Source organism: Coregonus lavaretus (assembly GCF_964263955.1).
Source record: "Coregonus lavaretus genome assembly, chromosome: 4".
NCBI lineage: Eukaryota > Metazoa > Chordata > Actinopteri > Salmoniformes > Salmonidae > Coregonus > Coregonus lavaretus.
This window is the reverse complement of record NC_139991.1, coordinates 30,784,273-30,805,222: the sequence shown is the minus strand read 5'-3', so window position 1 is coordinate 30,805,222 and position 20,950 is coordinate 30,784,273. Positions and strand designations below refer to the sequence as shown.

The 20,950-nt window shown below is 42.1% G+C and overlaps 1 protein-coding gene across 1 annotated transcript in view; it reads left to right on the top strand.

Annotated features, from left to right (window-relative positions):
* LOC311128698 (GTP:AMP phosphotransferase AK3, mitochondrial-like) overlaps window positions 1-20,950 on the top strand; it is a 43,750-nt gene that overhangs the window by 20,525 nt on the left and 2,275 nt on the right. Inside the window, exons 3-4 of the mRNA XM_084160929.1 lie at window positions 7,021-7,193; window positions 13,311-13,429. Of these exons, the coding sequence (XP_084017055.1) occupies window positions 7,021-7,193; window positions 13,311-13,429 (292 nt within the window). The remainder of the gene's footprint in view (window positions 1-7,020; window positions 7,194-13,310; window positions 13,430-20,950) is intronic.

Below are 20,950 nucleotides of genomic sequence, written 5' to 3'. Positions count from 1 at the left end.
ATAACATTCTAAATAGGTGAATCTTTACTTTAAGGCATTATGGAGTGGACTTATGGTTTATGAGAATACATTTTTCAAAGGCTTTCCATTGTCCTTGAGGCAATTTTGCCTCAAGGACCTGTACAGTCCATCTAGATGGACTGTACAGGTCCTTGAGGCAAAATTGTTCAGCATGAGGAAAGACACCTACATACAAAGTTTCAAGTCTCTAGGTCAAACGGGGCGACGGATATTAGGGTTTAAGCCCCCCACCGAGTCCAGAACTGGGCAGCGCAGGGCCAAACAGGGGTTGTACAGTCATAACTGTACGTTCTCTTTCAGTCGGTCAATTCGGTACAACACAGCTACGGGGACATGAAATCACGCCCCAAGCCGACCCCAGCCGACACTAAATGACATGGCCCACGGCAGACCACCCATTGTTCTAACCCTACAGGAAAACATGTGGTACCTGAAATAAAAAAGAACCTCATAACATTTGACCTGTAATGCTCATCTCCTGTAGCCTAATTCTCATCTCCTTATTTATTTATAAAAAATAAAAAAAATAAAAAATCATACTGTACTTAAATCACAATGGTTGGATTCTCACTAAACAACTTTATATGTCAGCACTTAAAAGTAATGTATAAAATCTGGTATGTGGTTTGCCTCATATACATTGTCAACTGGTATCATTTTAAATTGAGAACATATAGCTCAACATGTAAACAATGTGTGAGTTTAGCTATTCTCTGCCTCAGATGACAGATGCCCATAAGGCCAGTAATGCCATCATACTGTAGGCCTATGGCTGCATTGGTGATGCATGACATATGATAAGCTGCTAAATGGATTCACATAGCTGATATACTGAGAGAGAGAGTGACAATAAAATAAAACTGATTGGAGATCTTACAACTAGACAAAAAGGAAATGTTCATTTGAGAATACAACACAGAAACACAGACACATTACAGACAGAACCTCTTCCCCTTTTTATTGCAGGATTGTGATATGTGATTAATCAACATTGACACTAGTTCATTTTAAATAATAGTTTAACAATTAAAACAAGTTTAAACACTTCACTTCAAATAATCAACACTTCATTACTTAAAAATCTACAAATAAATGTAACTTGTACTGTATGTAATGGTTAGACAGCTTAGTCTAATTAAGTGATAATGCCCTCGAAGCCGGTGTTTAGAGGATATATTGGCACGGATGTTGTTAGGCCGAGACGTGCCAATATATTCTCCAAACACCGGCATCGAGGGCATTATCACTTTTATATAACGGTTTACCAACATATTCAAATAATGATTGACATATTTTCATTAAAAACGTTATTTTGATTAATTTATTGATACTATTTTATCCTTCCACAAGATATTGTCCCGACACAAATCTAGGTTTGCTACCCAAGCCCGCCGGTCGTTCCTTCTATCGGTTCGGTTGTCAGAGACGCGACCCAGCCTTTTTGTTCTGTATCTATGGACGCAACCCAGTAGTTTGTTCTAAATGTTCCATTTCCATATATATCCATAAAAATTATGCCAGCTGATTCATGATTTAGACTGGCTGAGAAACGCTGCCTGTCTGTCCGTCTTGTACCCGACACGTTCATTACTCTGGGACAGCTGGAGATCGAATTTGAATATTGAAACAATGTTGCAAATGTCGGAGAGACAGACAGCAAGGTTTATACAAATCTCCACTGTTGAAAACCAAATGTTAGTCTAAAAGAAATGTGGCATAATGTCTGGATGCTTTTTATTGTGGAGATCAAGTTGATAAATTCCTTGGCTGGGCTGATGAGACAGTGGATTGCGCAGTCAGATGGAACAGAGTAAATAGGCATTTTAACGTCATAGATTTAGCCAGTGGTAATTTGTGGGATAGACACCGGCTGGAATGCGGGTTTAACCAATCAGCATTCAGGATTAGACCCACCCGTTGAATAAACAACAATAGATAACTGAGTAGAAACAATTAGGCTATTATTACTAAAGCATAATTTCAGTTGAACAAAAAAAACTCCATACCAGCGGTGGCCAACCTTGCAGACTTCTATTCCAGCTCAGCAATAGCTCACTTGATTATCAACTCATCAGATTTTATAAATTGAATCAGGTGTGTTATTGCTGGGATGAAACAGAACCCTGCACACCCAGTAGACCTCCAGCAAGGTTGGCCTGCTCCAATTGTGATAGGTTTATACATTTTGTGTGATGTTTAACAGTATTTTTGTATACAACATTTGATAATATAGGTAGGCCTACACATATAACCCATTGCATATAGGATATACCCTTAGTCTCTTGGGACATTCATTAGGATCCTCTCTCTTCATCTGAAAACAGGCTTTTACAGCTTTCCATATCTGAGGACAGAAAGAAAGAAACAGGCTTCATTTTACTCAAATTAGACAGCACTGAATATTATGTTGCTATTATCTCTCTGTCCTCAAAGTTTTCCCCTCTAGGGACTGGAACTGGAGAATCTTTTCATAATGTCCTCCCACAAAAGTATCTGCCCTATCCAGTGCAGTAGCCTACACTCTCCCTTTACTGACAGCTGGAGCTGCAAGTTCACCCTCCACCATGGCTGTTATCTACAAATACATTTACATACAAATACATACTGTGTTTTTCTTTTACAATGATTACATCAAGATAGCTAGCTAAAAGGAAGTTAGCTAGCTGATGACATTTAATTCACTCAGTGTGTAAAGTTAGCTAGCTAATTACTTGAATAGGTTCTCCCACTGACTCTGTTTTTTGGGTTCTTACAAAACTAACTAGCATAGTCAACAACTACCCAGATGGAAAACAGTGACGCACAAAAGACACCACCCCTTCTACGGGCGTGTGGGGTGAGGGTTCTTGAAATGTAACATCCAATAAAAATTCCCAGCGGACCATTCAAACCGTTTTTGCAATACAAAATTCTCCAGACCTCCAAGGGAGGTGTGACGACGATGTGACTTTGGAGGTATGGCAACGTGAGACTAGTGAACTCCTAATAATAATTTTGTGGGTGCTTACATCTGTCCTATTTCACAAATGTACAAGTGTGTATTAATATGCATGTATGAATTAGAAATTTGTTTTTTGTATATCCCACTCTCCCTGAGACACCCTCTGAAAGTGGGGTCACGGCCAGGGTCTGCCATTATCTACGGGCGACCCTGGAGCAATTACGGTTAAGTGCCTTGCTCAAGGTTGTGTCAAAGGGCAGTATAGCTCAGATTTAAACCTATGCTGAGGCCGATGACATTACAATGTTGTTGATCCATCCTCAGTATTTTCCTATTACAGCCATTCAACTGTACCTGTTTTAAAGACACCATTGGCCTCATGGTGAAATCCCTGAGCAGTTTCCTTCCTCTCTGGCAACTGAGTTAGGAAGGGCACCTGTATCTTTGTAGTGACTGTGTGTATTGATACATCATCCAAAGTGTAATTAATAACTTCACCATGCTCAAAGGGATATTCAATGTCTGCTTTTTTTTTACCCATCTACCAATAGCCCTTTGCGAGGCATTGGAAAACCTGCCTGGTCTTTGTGGTTGAATCTATGTTTGAAATGCACTGCTCGACTGAGGGGCTTTACAGATAATTGTATGTGTTTGGTACAGAGGTGAGGTAGTCATTCAAAAATCATGTTAAAGACTGTTATTGCACACAGAGTCCATGCAACTTATTATGTGACTTGTTAAGCACATTTTTACTTTACTATTTAGGCTTGCCAAAACAAAGGGGTAGAATACTTTTAGAAATTTAGAAAAACAATTCCACTTTGGGTATTGTGTGTGTGTAGGCCAGAGACAAAAATCTCAATTTAATCAATTTTAAATTGGGTTGTAATGTGGAAAAAGGGGTGTGAATACTTTCTGAAGGCACCTGAACAGCTGGCTGATGAACAGTAAGCAGCACCTGCATTCATTAGGCTACTGGTCTTTAGGCACGTACGCACACAAACACACACACCACGCTCATTAGGCTTCTCTTTAGGCACACCAGCATTAGTCTCTACCACCAGCTGGCTCTCTAGAAATTAGACTGGGGACTAGGTTATACCAACACAGGCTTACGTAAAAAGGCATACACTCCAAAAACCTTCAGATGAGAAGGAATAAGCTTTAGATGTATCTACATTGAACAGATCTTGATTGCTTTCATGCTATTTATTACAACTTTGTAATTATTTATAGATGAATACATGTATGCTTTTTGTGGGAAAAAGCCACTATGTATAAAAAAGGCTCTAAAAGGGTTAAATAACCTTAGGCCACTAATATGACAACTGAAACTGTATGTGATGAACGGGAATGGACTATCAGATCAATTTATGTTCAGCCTGGCCCAAAGTGGTTTTCCATTTCAAAATGTCTGTCCAAGTGGGAGATAATGACAAATTGTACAGTCATATACAGTGGGGAGAACAAGTATTTGATACACTGCCGATTTTGCAGGTTTTCCTACTTACAAAGCATGTAGAGGTCTGTAATGTTTATCATAGGTACACTTCAACTGTGAGAGACGGAATCTAAAACAAAAATCCAGAAAATCACATTGTATGATTTTTAAGTAATGAATTTGCATTTTATTGCATGACATAAGTATTTGATCACCTACCAACCAGTAAGAATTCCGGCTCTCACAGACCTGTTAGTTTTTCTTTAAGAAGCCCTCCTGTTCTCCACTCATTACCTGTATTAACTGCACCTGTTTGAACTCGTTACCTGTATAAAAAACACCTGTCCACACACTCAATCAAACAGACTCCAACCTCTCCACAATGGCCAAGACCAGAGAGCTGTGTAAGGACATCAGGGATAAAATTGTAGACCTACACAAGACTGGGATGGGCTACAGGACAATAGGCAAGCAGCTTGGTGAGAAGGCAACAACTGTTGGCGCAATTATTAGAAAATGGAAGAAGTTCAAGATGACGTTCAATCACCCTCGGTCTGGGGCTCCATGCAAGATCTCACCTCGTGGGGCATCAATGATCATGAGGAAGGTGATGGATCAGCCCAGAACTACATGGCAGGACCTGGTCAATGACCTGAAGAGAGCTGGGACCACAGTCTCAAAGAAAACCATTAGTAACACACTAAACCGTCATGGATTAAAATCCTGCAGCGCACGCAAGGTCCCCCTGCTCAAGCCAGCACTTGTCCAGGCCCGTCTGAAGTTTGCCAATGACCATCTGGATGATCCAGAGGAGGAATGGGAGAAGGTCATGTGGTCTGATGAGACAAAAATAGAGCTTTTTGGTCTAAACTCCACTCGCCATGTTTGGAGGAAGAAGAAGGATGAGTACAACCCCAAGAACACCATCCCAACCGTGAAGCATGGAGGTGGAAACATCATTCTTTGGGGATGCTTTTCTGCAAAGGGGACAGGACGACTGCACCGTATTGAGGGGAGGATGGATGGGGCCATGTATCGCGAGATCTTGGCCAACAACCTCCTTCCCTCAGTAAGAGCATTGAAGATGGGTCGTGGCTGGGTCTTCCAGCATGACAACAACCCGAAACACACAGCCAGGGCAACTAAGGAGTGGCACCGTAAGAAGCATCTCAAGGTCCTGGAGTGGCCTAGCCAGTCTCCAGACCTGAACCCAATAGAAAATCTTTGGAGGGAGCTGAAAGTCCGTATTGCCCAGCGACAGCCCTGAAACCTGAAGGATTTGGAGAAGGTCTGTATGGAGGAGTGGGCCAAAATCTCTGCTGCAGTGTGTGCAAACCTGGTCAAGACCTACAGAAAACGTATGATCTCTGTAATTGCAAACAAAGGTTTCTGTAACAAATATTAATTTCTGCTTTTCTGATGTATCAAATACTTATGTCATGCAATAAAATGCAAATTAATTACTTAAAAATCATACAATGTGATTTTCTGGATTTTTGTTTTAGATTCCATCTCTCACAGTTGAAGTGTACCTATGATAAAAATGACAGACCTCTACATGCTTTGTAAGTAGGAAAACCTGCAAAATCGGCAGTGTATCAAATACTTGTTCTCCCCACTGTATGCGTCATGTTTAGGGTACTATAAAGGGTTAGAATACTTTTCACCTTTTACAAAGCATCTCACCAATGGAACTCTAAGCCTGGTTGTGTGGTACATGTAAATGCATGGTCCTTAGCAGTTAGGCTTGGAGAGCTAGGCTCCTGGTCGGGTAGTAGTCTGTTATAAGGTGACCTATCTTCCCTCTGAGAAGATTCTGACTAGGGTTTTCTCAATTAATCTTTCCATGATTCCTCGCCTCCTTTCTCCTTGAATCCCATCTCATCTCCTTCTCTTACGCATTGGGGGAGAAGGTCTGAGGGAAGGGACCTTGTACCTTCTCCCTCTATATGGTTAAGAAGGAGGCGAGGAAAGATGATGCAAGGAATCGTGGAAAAATGTATTGGAAAAGAGCCTGACTCTGGGCCTCTCCTCCTTTCCTGTCAGGGTTCTCGAACTATGAAGGTCTATAACATCAGCCGCTCTTTTGTACACTGAGTGTACAAAACATTAAGGACACCTTCCTAATATTGAGTTGCACTCCCCCCCCCCCCCCCCCTGCCTTTTGCCCTCAGAATGGACTCTACAAGGTGTCGAAAGCGTTCCACAGGGATGCTGGCCCATGTTGACTCTAATGCTTCTCACAGTTGTTTCAAGTTAGCTGGATGTCCTTTGGGCGGTGGACCAACTGTTGAGTGTGAAAAACCCAGCAGTGTTGCAGTTCTTGACACAAACCGGTGCTCCTGGCACCTACTAACATACCCCGTTCAAAGGCACTTAACTCTTTTGTCTTGCCCATTCACCTTCTGAAAGGCACACATACACAATCCATGTCTCAATTGTCTCAAGGCTTGAACATCCTTCTTTAACCTGTCTCCTCCCCTTCATCTACACTGATTGAAGTGGATTTAACAAGTGACATCAATAAGGGATCATAGCTTTCACATGGATTCACCTGGTCAGTGTCATGGAAAGAGCAGGTGTCCTTAATGTTTTGTACTTCTCTCCTGTCTGGCAGGGTTCCCCCGTACCGTGTCTCAGGCAGAGTCTCTGGACAACGTGTGCAGTGTGGACACAGTCATCAACCTGGACGTGCCTTACCAGACTATCAAACAGAGACTGACCTCTCGCTGGCTCCATCTGCCCAGTGGACGTGTCTACAACATAGACTTCAACCCACCCAAGATCGCTGTAAGTCTAGTCTATGACAGATGTATTTGACAGCTATATAAAGGCTGGCAGCTAGCCTAGCGGTTAGAGCGTTGGGCCAGCAACTGAAAGGTTGCTGGTTTGAATCCCTGAGCCAACAAGGTGAAGAATCTGTCGATATGACCTTGAGCAAGGCATAAGAGCGTCTGCTAAATGACTAAAATGTAGATACGACTGAGTTATATTGAAGCTTCTGCTCCAAATGTGTGTGGCCACGTTTTACACAGGTCTTATCAAATTGTAATTAGAATGTTATTACACATGTAATAACCATGTAACAGGATAGTAAAAACACTGATACGACAGCTATGTCTTTAAAAACTGTAATATCTTATGTTTCACCGAGTCGTGGCTGAATGACGACACGGATAATATACAGTAGGCTGGGTTTTCCGTGCATCGGCAGGACAGAACAGCAACGTCCGGTAAGACGAGTGGTGGGGGTGTGTGTCTATTTGTCAATAACAGCTGCTGCGCGATGTCAAATATTAAGGTAGTCTCGAGGTATAGCTTGCCTGAGGTAGAGTACCTCATGATAAGCTATAGACCACGCTATCTACCAAGAGTTTTCATCTATATTTTTCGTAGCCGTCTATTTACCACCACAAACCGACGCTGGCACTAAGACAGCACTCAACGAGCTGTATAAGGCCATAAGCAAACAAGAAAATGCTCATCCAGAAGCGGCGCTCCTAGTGGCCTGGGACTTTAATGCAGGCGAACTTAAATCCGTTTTACCTCATTTCTACCAGCATGTCACATGTGCAACCAGAGGAAAAAAAAACTCTAGACCACCTTTACTCCACACACAGAGACGCGTACAAAGCTCTCCCTCGCCCTCCATTTGGAAAATCTGACCATAATGCTATCCTCCTGATTCCTGCTTACAAGCAAAAACTAAAGCAGGAAATACCAATGACTCGCTCAATACGGAAGTGGTCAGATAACGCGAATGCTACGCTACAGGACTGTTTTGCTAGCACAGACTGGAATATGTTCCGGGATTCATCCAAAGGCATTGAGGGGTATACCACCTCAGTCACCGGCTTCATCAATAAGTGCATCGACGACATCATTCCAACAGTAACCGTACGTACATATCCCAACCAGAAGCCATGGATTACAGGCAACATCCGCACCGAGCTAAAGCCTAGAGCTGCCACTTTCAAGGAGTAGGACACTAATCCGGATGCTTATAAAAAATTCCGCTATGCCCTCAGACCAACCATCAAACAGGCAAAGCGTCAATAGAGGACTAAGATTAAATCCTACTACACCGGCTCTGACGCTCGTCGGATGTGGCAGGGCTTGCAAACTATTACGGACTACAAAGGGAAACCCAGACACGAGCTGCCCAGTGACGCAAGCCTACCAGATGGGCTAAATACTTTTTATGCTCGCTTCGAGACAAGCAACACTGGAGCATTACCAGGACGTGTACTCAGAGCATGCGCGGACCAACTGGCAAGTGTCTTCACTGACATTTTCAACCTCTCCCTGACCGAGTCTGTAATACCTACATGTTTCAAGCAGACCACCATAGTCCCTGTGCCCAAGAAAGCGAAGGTAACCTGCCTAAATGAATACCGCCCCGTAGCACTCACGTCGGTAGCTATGAAGTGCTTTGAAAGGCTGGTCATGGCTCACATCAACAACATCATCACGGAAACCCTAGACCCACTCCAATTCGCATACTGCCCCAACAGATCCACAGGAGACGGTGCCAGTTTCATCATAGCGCTTGATGGTTTTTGCAACTGCACTTGAAGAAACGTTCAAAGTTCTTGAAATGTTCCGTATTGACTGACCTTCATGTCTTAAAGTAATGATGGACTGTTGTTTGTCTTTGCTTATTTGAGCTGTTCTTGCCATAATATGGACTTGGTCTTTTACCAAATAGGGCTATCTTCTGTATACCCCCCCACCTTGTCACAAAACAACTGATTGGCTCAAATGCTTTAAGAAGGAAATAAATTCCCCAAATTAACTTTTAAGAAGGTACACCTGTTAATTGAAATGCATTCCAGGTGACTACCTCATAAAGTTGGTTGAGAGAATGCCAAGAGTGTGCAAAGCTGTCATCAAGGCAAAGGGTGGCTATTTGAAGAATCTCAAATACTAAATATATTTTGATTTGTTTAACACTTTTTTGGTTACTACATGATTCCATATGTGTTATTTCATAGTTTTGATGTCTTCACTATTATTCTACAATGTAGAAAATAGTAAAAATAAAGAAAAACCCTTGAATGTGTAGGTGTTCTAAAACATATGACCGGTAGTGTATACCAAAAAGCAGGAAAAAGAAGCAGGATCGGTAAATTAGTGGGATCTTTGTCTGTGTTTGAAACGGGGTGACAGATGGTGGGATGAGGGATTAGACAGGTAAGACACTGTGCATCCCAAATGGCACCCTATTCCCTATGTAGTGCACTACTTTTGACCAGAGCCCTAGGGTGGCATTTGTTTGCTGTAGAAATCCAAGTGGGGACCTTTGCTCTCATCCATGCAATTCAACTGGAGCAAACAGACTTGTTGGCAGCCGACCACAGCCATTGTCAGCTGACTTGGGTTCAAATGCTATTTAGAATCATTTTAAATACTTTAGCTATGCTTGATTGAGCTTGCCTATTGCAATGGAACCAATAGATAAGTCCCAAAATTTGAAACCTGCCCACTTGGCACTCCACACTGGCTAAAGCACATGCTCAAAGTATTAGAATGATTTCGAATAGTATTTTAACCCAGGTCAGATTGTTAGTAGGGTAAACAGACAGTGCCAGTGGAAATGTTGTTACTGCTTTCACATAGGATTCACGGTATGTTGCCTGTAAAAACGGTATTCACGGTATGTTGTTTCTTTCAACCAGCCCTATTTTTTACCTCTTTCTTGTCGGCATCACCTATTATATAGCCATTGCTTTTGCCTGGAAGGAGCAAGAGACAATCAACTTTGACCCCGTTGTTGCGACTATTGTCATGGTAAGATCTTCTACCCCCCCCCCCCCCTTGTTTTTACACTGCTGCTACTCACTGTTTATTATCTATGCATAGCCACTTTATCCCTACCTACATGTACAAATGACCTCGACTAACCTGTACCCCCGCACATTGACTCGGTACCGGTACCCCCTGTATATAGCCTCGTTATTGTTATTTTATTGTGTTACTTTTTATTTCATTTTTTACTTTCCACTGCTCCAGAGTCCAATGGCGGCGAGCTTTACACCCAGCTGACGCTTGACATTGCGCATGGTGATCTTAGGCTTGTGTGCGGAAACCCATTTCATGAAGCTCCCAACGAACAGTTCTTGTGGTGACTTTGCTTCCAGAGGCAGTTTGGAACTCGGTAGTGAGTGTTGCAATCGAGGACAGACAATTTTTACATGCTATGCGCTTCAGCACTCGGCAGTCCCGTTGTGTGAGCTTGTGTGGCCTACCACTTTGCGGATGAGCCGTTGTTGCTCCTAGATGTTTCCACTTCACAATAATAGCACTTACAGTTGACCGGTGCAGCTCTAGCAGGGCAGAAATTTGATGAACTGGCTTGTTGGAAAGGTTGCATCCTATGATGGTGCCACGTTGAAAGTCACTGAGCTCTTCAGTAAGGCCATTCTACTGCCAATGTTTGTTTGTGGAGATTGCATGGCTGTGTGCTCGATTTTATACCTGTCAGCAACGGGTGTGGCTGAAATAGCAGAATCCACTAATTTGAAGGGGTGTCCACATACTTTTGTAGTGGATCATACTAAATGGATTGTCTCGGATTTACATACAGAATAATACGAATTGCTCTGAGACCAGGTTGTTGTATTCTGAGGTGTTGAGACTGAGAGGACTGGATGCTTTATACACCTCTATATGTGCAACTATAGATTTTGTCAAGACAAACTGTTTCACATGAGTTTTGCAAACAGGATGGAACTTTAGTAGATAACAACCTCTTATCTTTGCACTTTAGAGGCTGCTTGGTCTGGGAGGGAGGTGCATAGTCTACACTGTAAAAATAGTAAGCCTCAAAACACCATGATTGTGTAATGAAACCATGAAACGTAGTGCATCTAACCTGAGATCTGGTGTTTAGAGGGTGTTTGAACGTAAACCCATTTGGAAAGTATTCAGATCCCTTGACTTTTTCCACATTTTGTTATGTTACAGCCTTATTATAAAATGGATAAAATTCTTTCCCCCCCCCTCATCATTCTATACACAATACCCCATAATGACAAAGCAAAAAAATAAAAAACTGAAATATCACATTTACATAAGTATTCAGATCCTTTACTCAGCACTGTTGAAGCACCTTTGGCAGCGATTACAGCTTCGGGTCTTCTTGGGTATGACGCTACAAGCTTGGCACACCTGTATTTGGGGAGTTTCTCCCGTTCTTCTCTGCAGATCCTCTCAAGCTCTGTCAGGTTGGATGGGGAGCGTCGCTTCACAGCTATTTTCAGGTCTCTCCAGAGATGTTTGATTGGGTTCAAGTCCAGGCTCTGGCTGGGCCACTCAAGGACATTCAGAGACTTGTCCCGAAGCCACTCATGCGTTTTCTTGGCTGTGTGCTTAGGGTCGTTGTCCTGTTGCCCCAGTCTGATGTCCCGAGCGCTCTGGAGCAGGATTTGTTAATTTAATTTAACAAAACATGTTACGAATAAATCCAATTTAATATGTTTCTCAAAATGTACTGAAAGTATATTTTTTGTGAGGATAACCAAAGAGAGAAAATGTTGTGATTGAACTAATTACAAGTCTGGTTTTAATCTCCTTGCACTTCCTATATGTTTTTAGAGGATTGTGGGTAGTTAAACATTTATTATTTTACACAATGTTATATGTGTAGCACATCGGGATGTGTGAAACTTACTCCTCAGCCTGAAGTGCCCCCACTTGAGCCAGCGTATAGCTAGCTTTTCGTGTGGTGCTGACTGGAAAGAAGCTTCAGTAGGGCGGTCACATGTGCTAGCAAGGCAGGGGTCCCGGGTTCACGCCAGGTATGGGCCAAATCGGGAGGAAGTGGTATTCACTAAGCAAGCAGCGTGATGTCCTGTACATATGCATGTTTGAAGTAAGAAAAGTATACTTCTATATTAGCAGCTTGTGCCATGATGTGTAATGGATCATGATGAACGGATATCAAAACCGTCAGCAAAATGACGTTCAATGATAAGACGACCCATTACCACATTACCAACTTTTAATGGTAGAGGCAAATACAGTATCCTGCAATGCTTGCTGCTAAACATCCAGTTACTGCTGGTGGATTGAGCACTGTGCTCAACAGATCCTGCCAAAATGGGTTAAACTGGCAAATGATCAGATACATAAATCAATGAAAATACCCCAGAAGAAGGTATCTAATTCTGCACTAAACAGAACTTGAAACACCAAAATTGTGTTTTCAACATTTTCCGGTAGTGCTCCCAGACCCTGGCAAGGTGCTGCACAACACTTGATTAAGTGGTGTACCAACACACCGTGTCATGTTTCAAAACATCTCAGGATGATGTCTTTCAATACTCCAGCAAAGTTAAGGTTTCATCTCCTTTGCATTGGTGGCAGCTCAGTTGCCACTAGTTTTGGTGTTACAAAGCACTTTATTTTAACAGTGTACTCTCTCTCTCTCTCAAGGGTCTATTCACATCTTTAGAGAAGTGGAACAAATGTTGTTCAAGGTTTTCTATGCAGTGATCACTTGTTGGAGTGTTTTTGTTGTCATGGTCACATGAGGAGTTTAAAGTATGTGGCAATTTCTTTGAGTGCTTTCAAGGTAAAGCAAGGTCATCATAGTTCTACTAACTATAGGCCTACAGGTTTTCCCTGTCCCTGCATGTCTCAGAACAGGCAACACAGGCTTGGGCTGTGGTGTTTACAATTTACATTCCACTATGGCAGTATGTTGGACACATTGACAATGGCTTAACAGCCAAATCGTTTGTCCTGCACTTGTTGCCTCTAAAGTTAATAAATAAGCTTAAAATAACTTAAGCTCTCTTTTTTGAATACAGACCATCACTGCATTATGATGTGCTACTAAATCATCCAATATACCTCTTCTAAACACACTCATGGACTGTTTGGTCTGTTTTGGTTTGCCTACAGGGCCTTGATGACGTCACCAGAGAGCCTCTGATTCAGAGAGACGATGACACACCAGAGACCGTCACCAGGAGGCTAAAGGCATACGAGAACCAGACACAACCTGTGCTGGAGTACTACAGGTAGCGTCCCAAATCTGAGCCATATACAGTTGAAGTCGGAAGTTTACATTCACTTAGGTTGGAGTCATTAAAACTCATTTTTCAACCACTCCACAAATGTCTTGTTAACAAAGTCGGTTAGGACATCTACTTTGTGCATGACACAAGTAATTTTTTGTTTACACACAGATTATTTCACTTATAATTCACTGTATCACAATTCCAGTGGGTCAGAAGTTTACATACACTAAGTTGACGGTGCCTTCAAACAGCTTGGGAAATTCCATAAAATGATGTCATGGCTTTAGAAGCTTCTGATAGGCTAATTGACATCATTTCAGTCAATTGGAGGTGTACCTGTGGATGTATTTCAAGGCCTACCTTCAAACTCAGTGCCTCTTTGCTTGACATCATGGGAAAATCAAAAGGAATCAGCCAAGACCTCAGAAAAAGAATTGTAGACCTCCACAAGTCTGGTTCATCCTTGGGAGCAATTTCCAAACGCCTGAAGGTACCACGTTCATCTGAACAAACAATAGTACGCAAGTATAAACACCATGGGACCACGCAGCCGTCATACCGCTCAGGAAGGAGACGCGTTCTGTCTCCTAGAGATGAACGTACATTGGTGCGAAAAGTGCAAATCAATCCCAGAACAACAGCAAAGGACCTTGTGAAGATGCTGGAGGAAACAGGTACAAAAGTATCTATATCCACAGTAAAATGAGTCCTATATTGACATAACCTGAAAGGCCACTCAGCAAGGAAGAAGCCACTGCTCCAAAACCGCCATAAAAAAGCCAGACTACGGTTTGCAACTGCACATGGGGACAAACATGTCCTCTGGTCTGATGAAACAAAAATAGAACTGTTTGCCCATAATGACCATTGTTATGTTTGGAGGAAAAAGGGGGTCGCTTGCAAGCCGAAGAACACCATCCCAACCGTGAAGCACGGGGGTGGCAGCATCATGCTGTGGGGGTGTTTTGCTGCAGGAGGGACTGGTGCACTTCACAAAATAGATGGCATCATGAGGAAGGAAAATTATGTGGATATATTGAAGCAACATCTCAAGACATCAGTCAGAAAGTTAAAGCTTGGTCGCAAATGGGTCTTCCAAATGGACAATGACCCCAAGCATACTTCCAAAGTTGTGCCAAATAGGCTTAAGGACAACAAAGTCAAAATATTGGAGTGGCCATCACAAAGCCCTGACCTCAATCCTATAGAAAATGTGTGGGCAGAACTGAAAAAGTGTGTGCGAGCAAGGAGGCCTATAAACCTGACTCAGTTACACCAGCTCTGTCAGGAGGAATGGGCCAAAATTCACCCAACTTATTGTGGGAAGCTTGTGGAAGGCTACCCGAAACGTTTGACCCAAGTTAAACAATTTAAAGGCAATGCTACCAAATACTAATTGATTGTATGTAAACTTCTGACCCACTGAGAATGTGATGAAATAAATAAAAGCTGAAATAAATCATTCTCTCTACTATTATTCTGACATTTCGCATTCTTAAAATAAAGTGGTGATCCTAACTGACCTAAGACAGGGAATTTTTACTAGGATTAAATGTCAGGAATTGTGAAAAACTGAGTTTAAGTTTATTTGGCTAAGGTGTATGTAAACTTCTAATTCAAGAGTTTTTCTTTATTTTTACTATTTTCTACATTGTAGAATAATAGTGAAGACATCAAAACTATGAAATAACACATATGGAATCTTGTAGCAACCAAAAAAGTGTTAAACAAATCAAAATATATTTTATATTTGAGATTCTTCAAATAGCCACCCTTTGCCTTGATGACAGCTTTGATCACTCTTGGCATTCTCTCAACCAGCTTCATGAGGTAGTCACCTGGAATGCATTTCAATTAACAGGTGTGCCTTCTTAAAACTTAATTTGTGGAATTTATTTCCTTCTTAATGCATTTGAGCCAGTTGTGTTGTGACAAGGTATACAGAAGATAAGACCAAGTCCATATTATGGCAAGAACAGCTCAAATAAGCAAAGAGAAACGACAGTCCATCATTAATATTACTTTAAGACATGAAGGGCAGTCAATACTGAAAATGTGCAGTCGCAAAAACCATCAAGCGCTATGATGAAACTGGCTCTCATGAGGACCGCCAAAGGAATGGAAGGCCCAGAGTTACCTCTGCTGCAGAGGATAAGTTCATTAGAGTTACCAGCCTCAGAAATTGCAGCCCAAATAAATGCTTCACAGAGTTCAAGTAACAGACACATCTCAACATCAACTGTTCAGAGGAGACTGTGTGAATCAGGCCTTCATGGTCGGATTGCTGCAAAGAAACCACTACTAAAGGACACCAATAATAAGAAGAGACTTGCTTGGGCCAAGAAACACAAGCAATATATATATATATATATATATATATATATATATATATATATATATATATATATATATATACAGCTCTGGAAAAAATTAAGAGACCACTGCACATTTTTCTTAAATCAGCATCTCTGCATGTATGACAGCCATTCCATTCCAGTGTCTGTTGAATTCCAACGCAGGCACACCTCATTCTACTGAATTAGGTACTGATTAGGTGATCACCTGAACCAAATCTTATTTAACGGGGAAAAGTATAAAAACATCACTATCGTCTTGCAATAGGACCAGCTGGATGGCAAAAACAGTGCTAATAGTACCTCAAAAGTAATATTAATAAAAAAATAACTATTGACCATGCCAAAATAGTTGAAAAGGAAAGTTTTGAGTGAGGAAAAGAAAGGTTCAATTCTGGCTTTACTGGCAGAGGGATACAGTGAGCGTCAGGTTGCTTCCATCCTTCAAATTTCAAAGACGGCGGTTCATAAGAACAAGGTCAAGCAGCAGACATTGGGGACAACAAAGCAACAGACCGGCAGAGGGCGAAAACGACTCTACTGACCGGGATGACCGCCAACTAATTAGAATGTCACTCAACAACCGTAGGATGACATCAAGTGACCTACAAAAAGAATGGCAAACGGCAGCTGGGGTTAAGTGCACGGCGAGTTCGAAACAGGCTCCTAGGGGCAGGGCTGAAGTTGTGCAAAGCTAGAAAAAAGCCCTTCATCAATGAGAAGCAAAGAAGAGCCAGGCTGAGGTTTGCAAAAGACCATAAGGATTGGACCGAAGAGGACTGGAGTAAGGTCATCTTCTCTGATGAGTCCAATTTTCAGCTTTGCCCAACACCTGGTCGTCTAATGGTTAGACGGAGACCTGGAGATGCCTACAAGTCACAGTGTCTCGCACCCACTGTGAAATTTGGTGGAGGATTGGTGATGATCTGGGGGTGCTTCAGCAAGGCATGAATCAAGCCACGTACAAGGTTGTTCTGGAAAAAAACGTGCTTCCTGTTGCTCTGACATTGTTCCCCAACTCTGAGGATTGGTTTTTCCAGCAGGACAATGCGCCATGCCACACAGCCAGGTCAATGAAGGTGTGGATGGAGGACCACCAGATCAAGACCCTGTCATGGCCAGCCCAATCTCCAGACCTGAACCCCATTGAAAACTTATGGAATGTGATCAAGAGGAAGATGGATGGTCACAAGCCATCAAACAAAGCCGAGCTGCTTGAATTTTTACACCAGGAGTGGCATAAAGTCACCCAACATCAATGTGAAAGACTGGTGGAGAGCACGCATGAAAGCTGTGATTGAAAATCAGGGTTATTCCACCAAATATTGCTTTCTGAACTCTTCCTAAGTTAAAACATTAGTATTGTGTTGTTTAATAATGAACATGAACTTATTTTTTTTGCATTATTCGTGGTCTGACAACACTGCATATTTTTTGTTATTTTGACCAGTTGTCATTTTCTGCAAATAAATGCTCTAAATGACAATATTTCTATTTGGAATTTGGGAGAAATGTTGTCAGTAGTATATAGAATAAAACAAAAATGTTATTTTTACCCAAACACATACCTATAAATAGTAAAACCAGAGAAACTTATAATTTTGCAGTGGTCTCTTAATTTCTTCCGCAGCTGTATATGTATTTATATGTATGTATGTGTATATGTATGTATATGTGTATATATATATATATATATATACATATATATTTGCGAGAAAAAAAACATATGGGGGATTGGTGGTGATGCAGACAATTACATTGATGGAAGTTACAATCTATCTGCAATATTAAAGCTGATCTACCCTCTAAAAAAAACTAAAAAAACATGAGCAATGGACATTAGACCGGTGGAAATTTGTCCTTTGGTCTGGAGTACAAATTGGAGATTTCTGCTTCCAACCGCTGTGTCTTTGTGAGACGCAGTGTGGGTGAACGGATGATCTCCGCATGTGTATTTCCCACCGTAAAGCATGGAGGAGGTGTTATGGTGTGGGGGTGCTTTGCTGGTGACACTGTCTGTGATTTATTTAGAATTCAAGGCACACTTAACCAGCATGGCTACCACAGCATTCTGCAGCGATACGTCATCCCATCTGGTTTGGGCTTAGTGGGACTATCATTTGTTTTTCATCAGGACAATGACCCAACACACCTCCAGGCTGTGTAAGGGCTATTTTACCAAGAAGGAGAGTGATGGAGTGCTGCATCAGATGACCTGGCCTCCACAATCCCCCGACCTTAACCAAATTGAGATGGTTTGGGATGAGTCGGACCGCAGAGTGAAGGAAAAGCAGCCAACAAGTGCTCAGCATATGTGGGAACTCCTTCAAGACTGTTGGAAAAGCATTCCAGGTGAAGCTGGTTGAGATATGCCAAGACTGTGCAAAGTTGTCATCAAGGCAAAGGGTGGCTATTTGAAGAATCTCAAATATAAAATATATGTTGATTTGTTTAACACTTTTTTGGTTACTACATGATTCCATATGTTATTTCATAGTTTTGATGTCTTCACTATTATTCTACAATGTATAAAATTGTAAAAATAAAGAAAAACCCTTGAATGAGTAGGTGTGTCCAGACTTTTGACTGGTACTGTATATATACAGTGGGGAAAAAAAGTATTTAGTCAGCCACCAATTGTGCAAGTCCTCCCACTTAAAAAGATGAGAGAGACCTGTAATTTTCATCATATGTACACGTCAACTATGACAGACAAAATGAGAAAGAAAAATCCAGAAAATCACATTGTAGGATTTTTAATGAATTTATTTGCAAATTATGGTGGAAAATAAGTATTTGGTCAATAACAAAAGTTTCTCAATACTTTGTTATATACCCTTTGTTGGCAATGACACAGGTCAAACGTTTTCTGTAAGTCTTCACAAGGTTTTCACACACTGTTGCTGGTATTTTGTCCCATTCCTCTATGCAGATCTCCTCTAGAGCAGTGATGTTTTGGGGATGTCGCTGGGCAACACGGACTTTCAACTCCCTCCAAAGATTTTCTATGGGGTTGAGATCTGGAGACTGGCTAGGCCACTCCAGGACCTTGAAATGCTTCTTACGAAGCCACTCCTTCGTTGCCCGGGTGGTGTTTTTGGGATCATTGTCATGCTGAAAGACCCAGCCACGTTTCATCTTCAATGCCCTTGCTGATGGAAGGAGGTTTTAACTCAAAATCTCACGATACATGGCCCCATTCATTCTTTCCTTTACACGGATCAGTCGTCCTGGTCCCTTTGCAGAAAAACAGCCCCAAAGCATGATGTTTCCACCCCCATGCTTCACAGTAGGTATGGTGTTCTTTGGATGCAACTCAGCATTCTTTGTCCTCCAAACACGACGAGTTGAGTTTTTACCAAAAAGTTATATTTTGGTTTCATCTGACCATATGACATTCTCCCAATCCTCTTCTGGATCATCCAAATGCACTCTAGCAAACTTCAGACGGGCCTGGACATGTACTGGCTTAAGCAGGGGGACACGTCTGGCACTGCAGGATTTGAGTCCCTGGCGGCGTAGTGTGTTACTGATGGTAGGCTTTGTTACTTTGGTCCCAGCTCTCTGCAGGTCATTCACTAGGTCCCCCTGTGTGGTTCTGGGATTTTTGCTCACCGTTCTTGTGATCATTTTGACCCCACGGGTGAGATCTTGCGTGGAGCCCCAGATCGAGGTAGATTATCAGTGGTCTTGTATGTCTTCCATTTCCTAATAATTGCTCCCACAGTTGATTTCTTCAAACCAAGCTGCTTACCTATTGCAGATTCAGTCTTCCCAGCCTGGTGCAGGTCTACAATTTTGTTTCTGGTGTCCTTTGACAGCTCTTTGGTCTTGGCCATAGTGGAGTTTGGAGTGTGACTGTTTGAGGTTGTGGACAGGTGTCTTTTATACTGATAACAAGTTCAAACAGGTGCCATTAATACAGGTAACGAGTGGAGGACAGAGGAGCCTCTTAAAGAAGAAGTTACAGGTCTGTGAGAGCCAGAAATCTTGCTTATTTGTAGGTGACCAAATACTTATTTTCCACCATAATTTGCAAATAAATTCATTAAAACTCCTACAATGTGATTTTCAGGAAAAAAAAATCTAAATTTGTCTGTCATAGTTGACGTGTACCTATGATGAAAACTACAGGCCTCTCTCATCTTTTTAAGTGGGAGAACTTGCACAATTGGTGGCTGACTAAATACTTTTTTTCCCCACTGTACCCTTTGTTGGCAATGACACAGGTCAAACGTTTTCTTTAAGTCTTCACAAGGTTTTCACACACTGTTGCTGGTATTTTGGCCCATTCCTCCATGCAGATCTCCTCTAGAGCAGTGATGTTTTGGGGCTGTCGCTGGGCAACACGGACTTTCAACTCCCTCCAAAGATTTTCTATGGGGTTGAGATCTGGAGACTGGCTAGGCCACTCCAGGACCTTGAAATGCTTCTTACAAAGCCACTCCTTTGTTGCCCGGGTGGTGTGTTTGGGATCATTGTCATGCTGAAAGACCCAGCCACGTTTCATCTTCAATGCCCTTGCTGATGGAAGGAGGTTTTCACTCAAAATCTCACGATACATGGCCCCATTCATTCTTTCCTTTACACGGATCAGTCGTCCTGGTCCCTTTGCAGAAAAACAGCCCCAAAGCATGATGTTTCCACCCCCATGCTTCACAGTAGGTATGGTGTTCTTTGGATGCAACTCAGCATTCTTTGTCCTCCAAACACGACGAGTTGAGTTTTTACCAAAAAGTTATATTTTGGTTTCATCTGACCATATGACATTCTCCCAATCCTCTTCTGGATCATCCAAATGCACTCTAGCAAACTTCAGACGGGCCTGGACATGTACTGGCTTAAGCAGGGGGACACGTCTGGCACTGCAGGATTTGAGTCCCTGGCAGCGTAGTGTGTTACTGATGGTAGGCTTTGTTACTTTGGTCCCAGCTCTCTGCAGGTCATTCACTAGGTCCCCCCGTGTGGTTCTGGGATTTTTGCTCACCGTTCTTGTGATCATTTTGACCCCACGGGGTGAGATCTTGCGTGGAGCCCCAGATCGAGGGAGATTATCAGTGGTCTTGTATGTCTTCCATTTCCTAATAATTGCTCCCACAGTTGATTTCTTCAAATCAAGCTGCTTACCTATTGCAGATTCAGTCTTCCCAGCCTGGTGCAGGTCTAC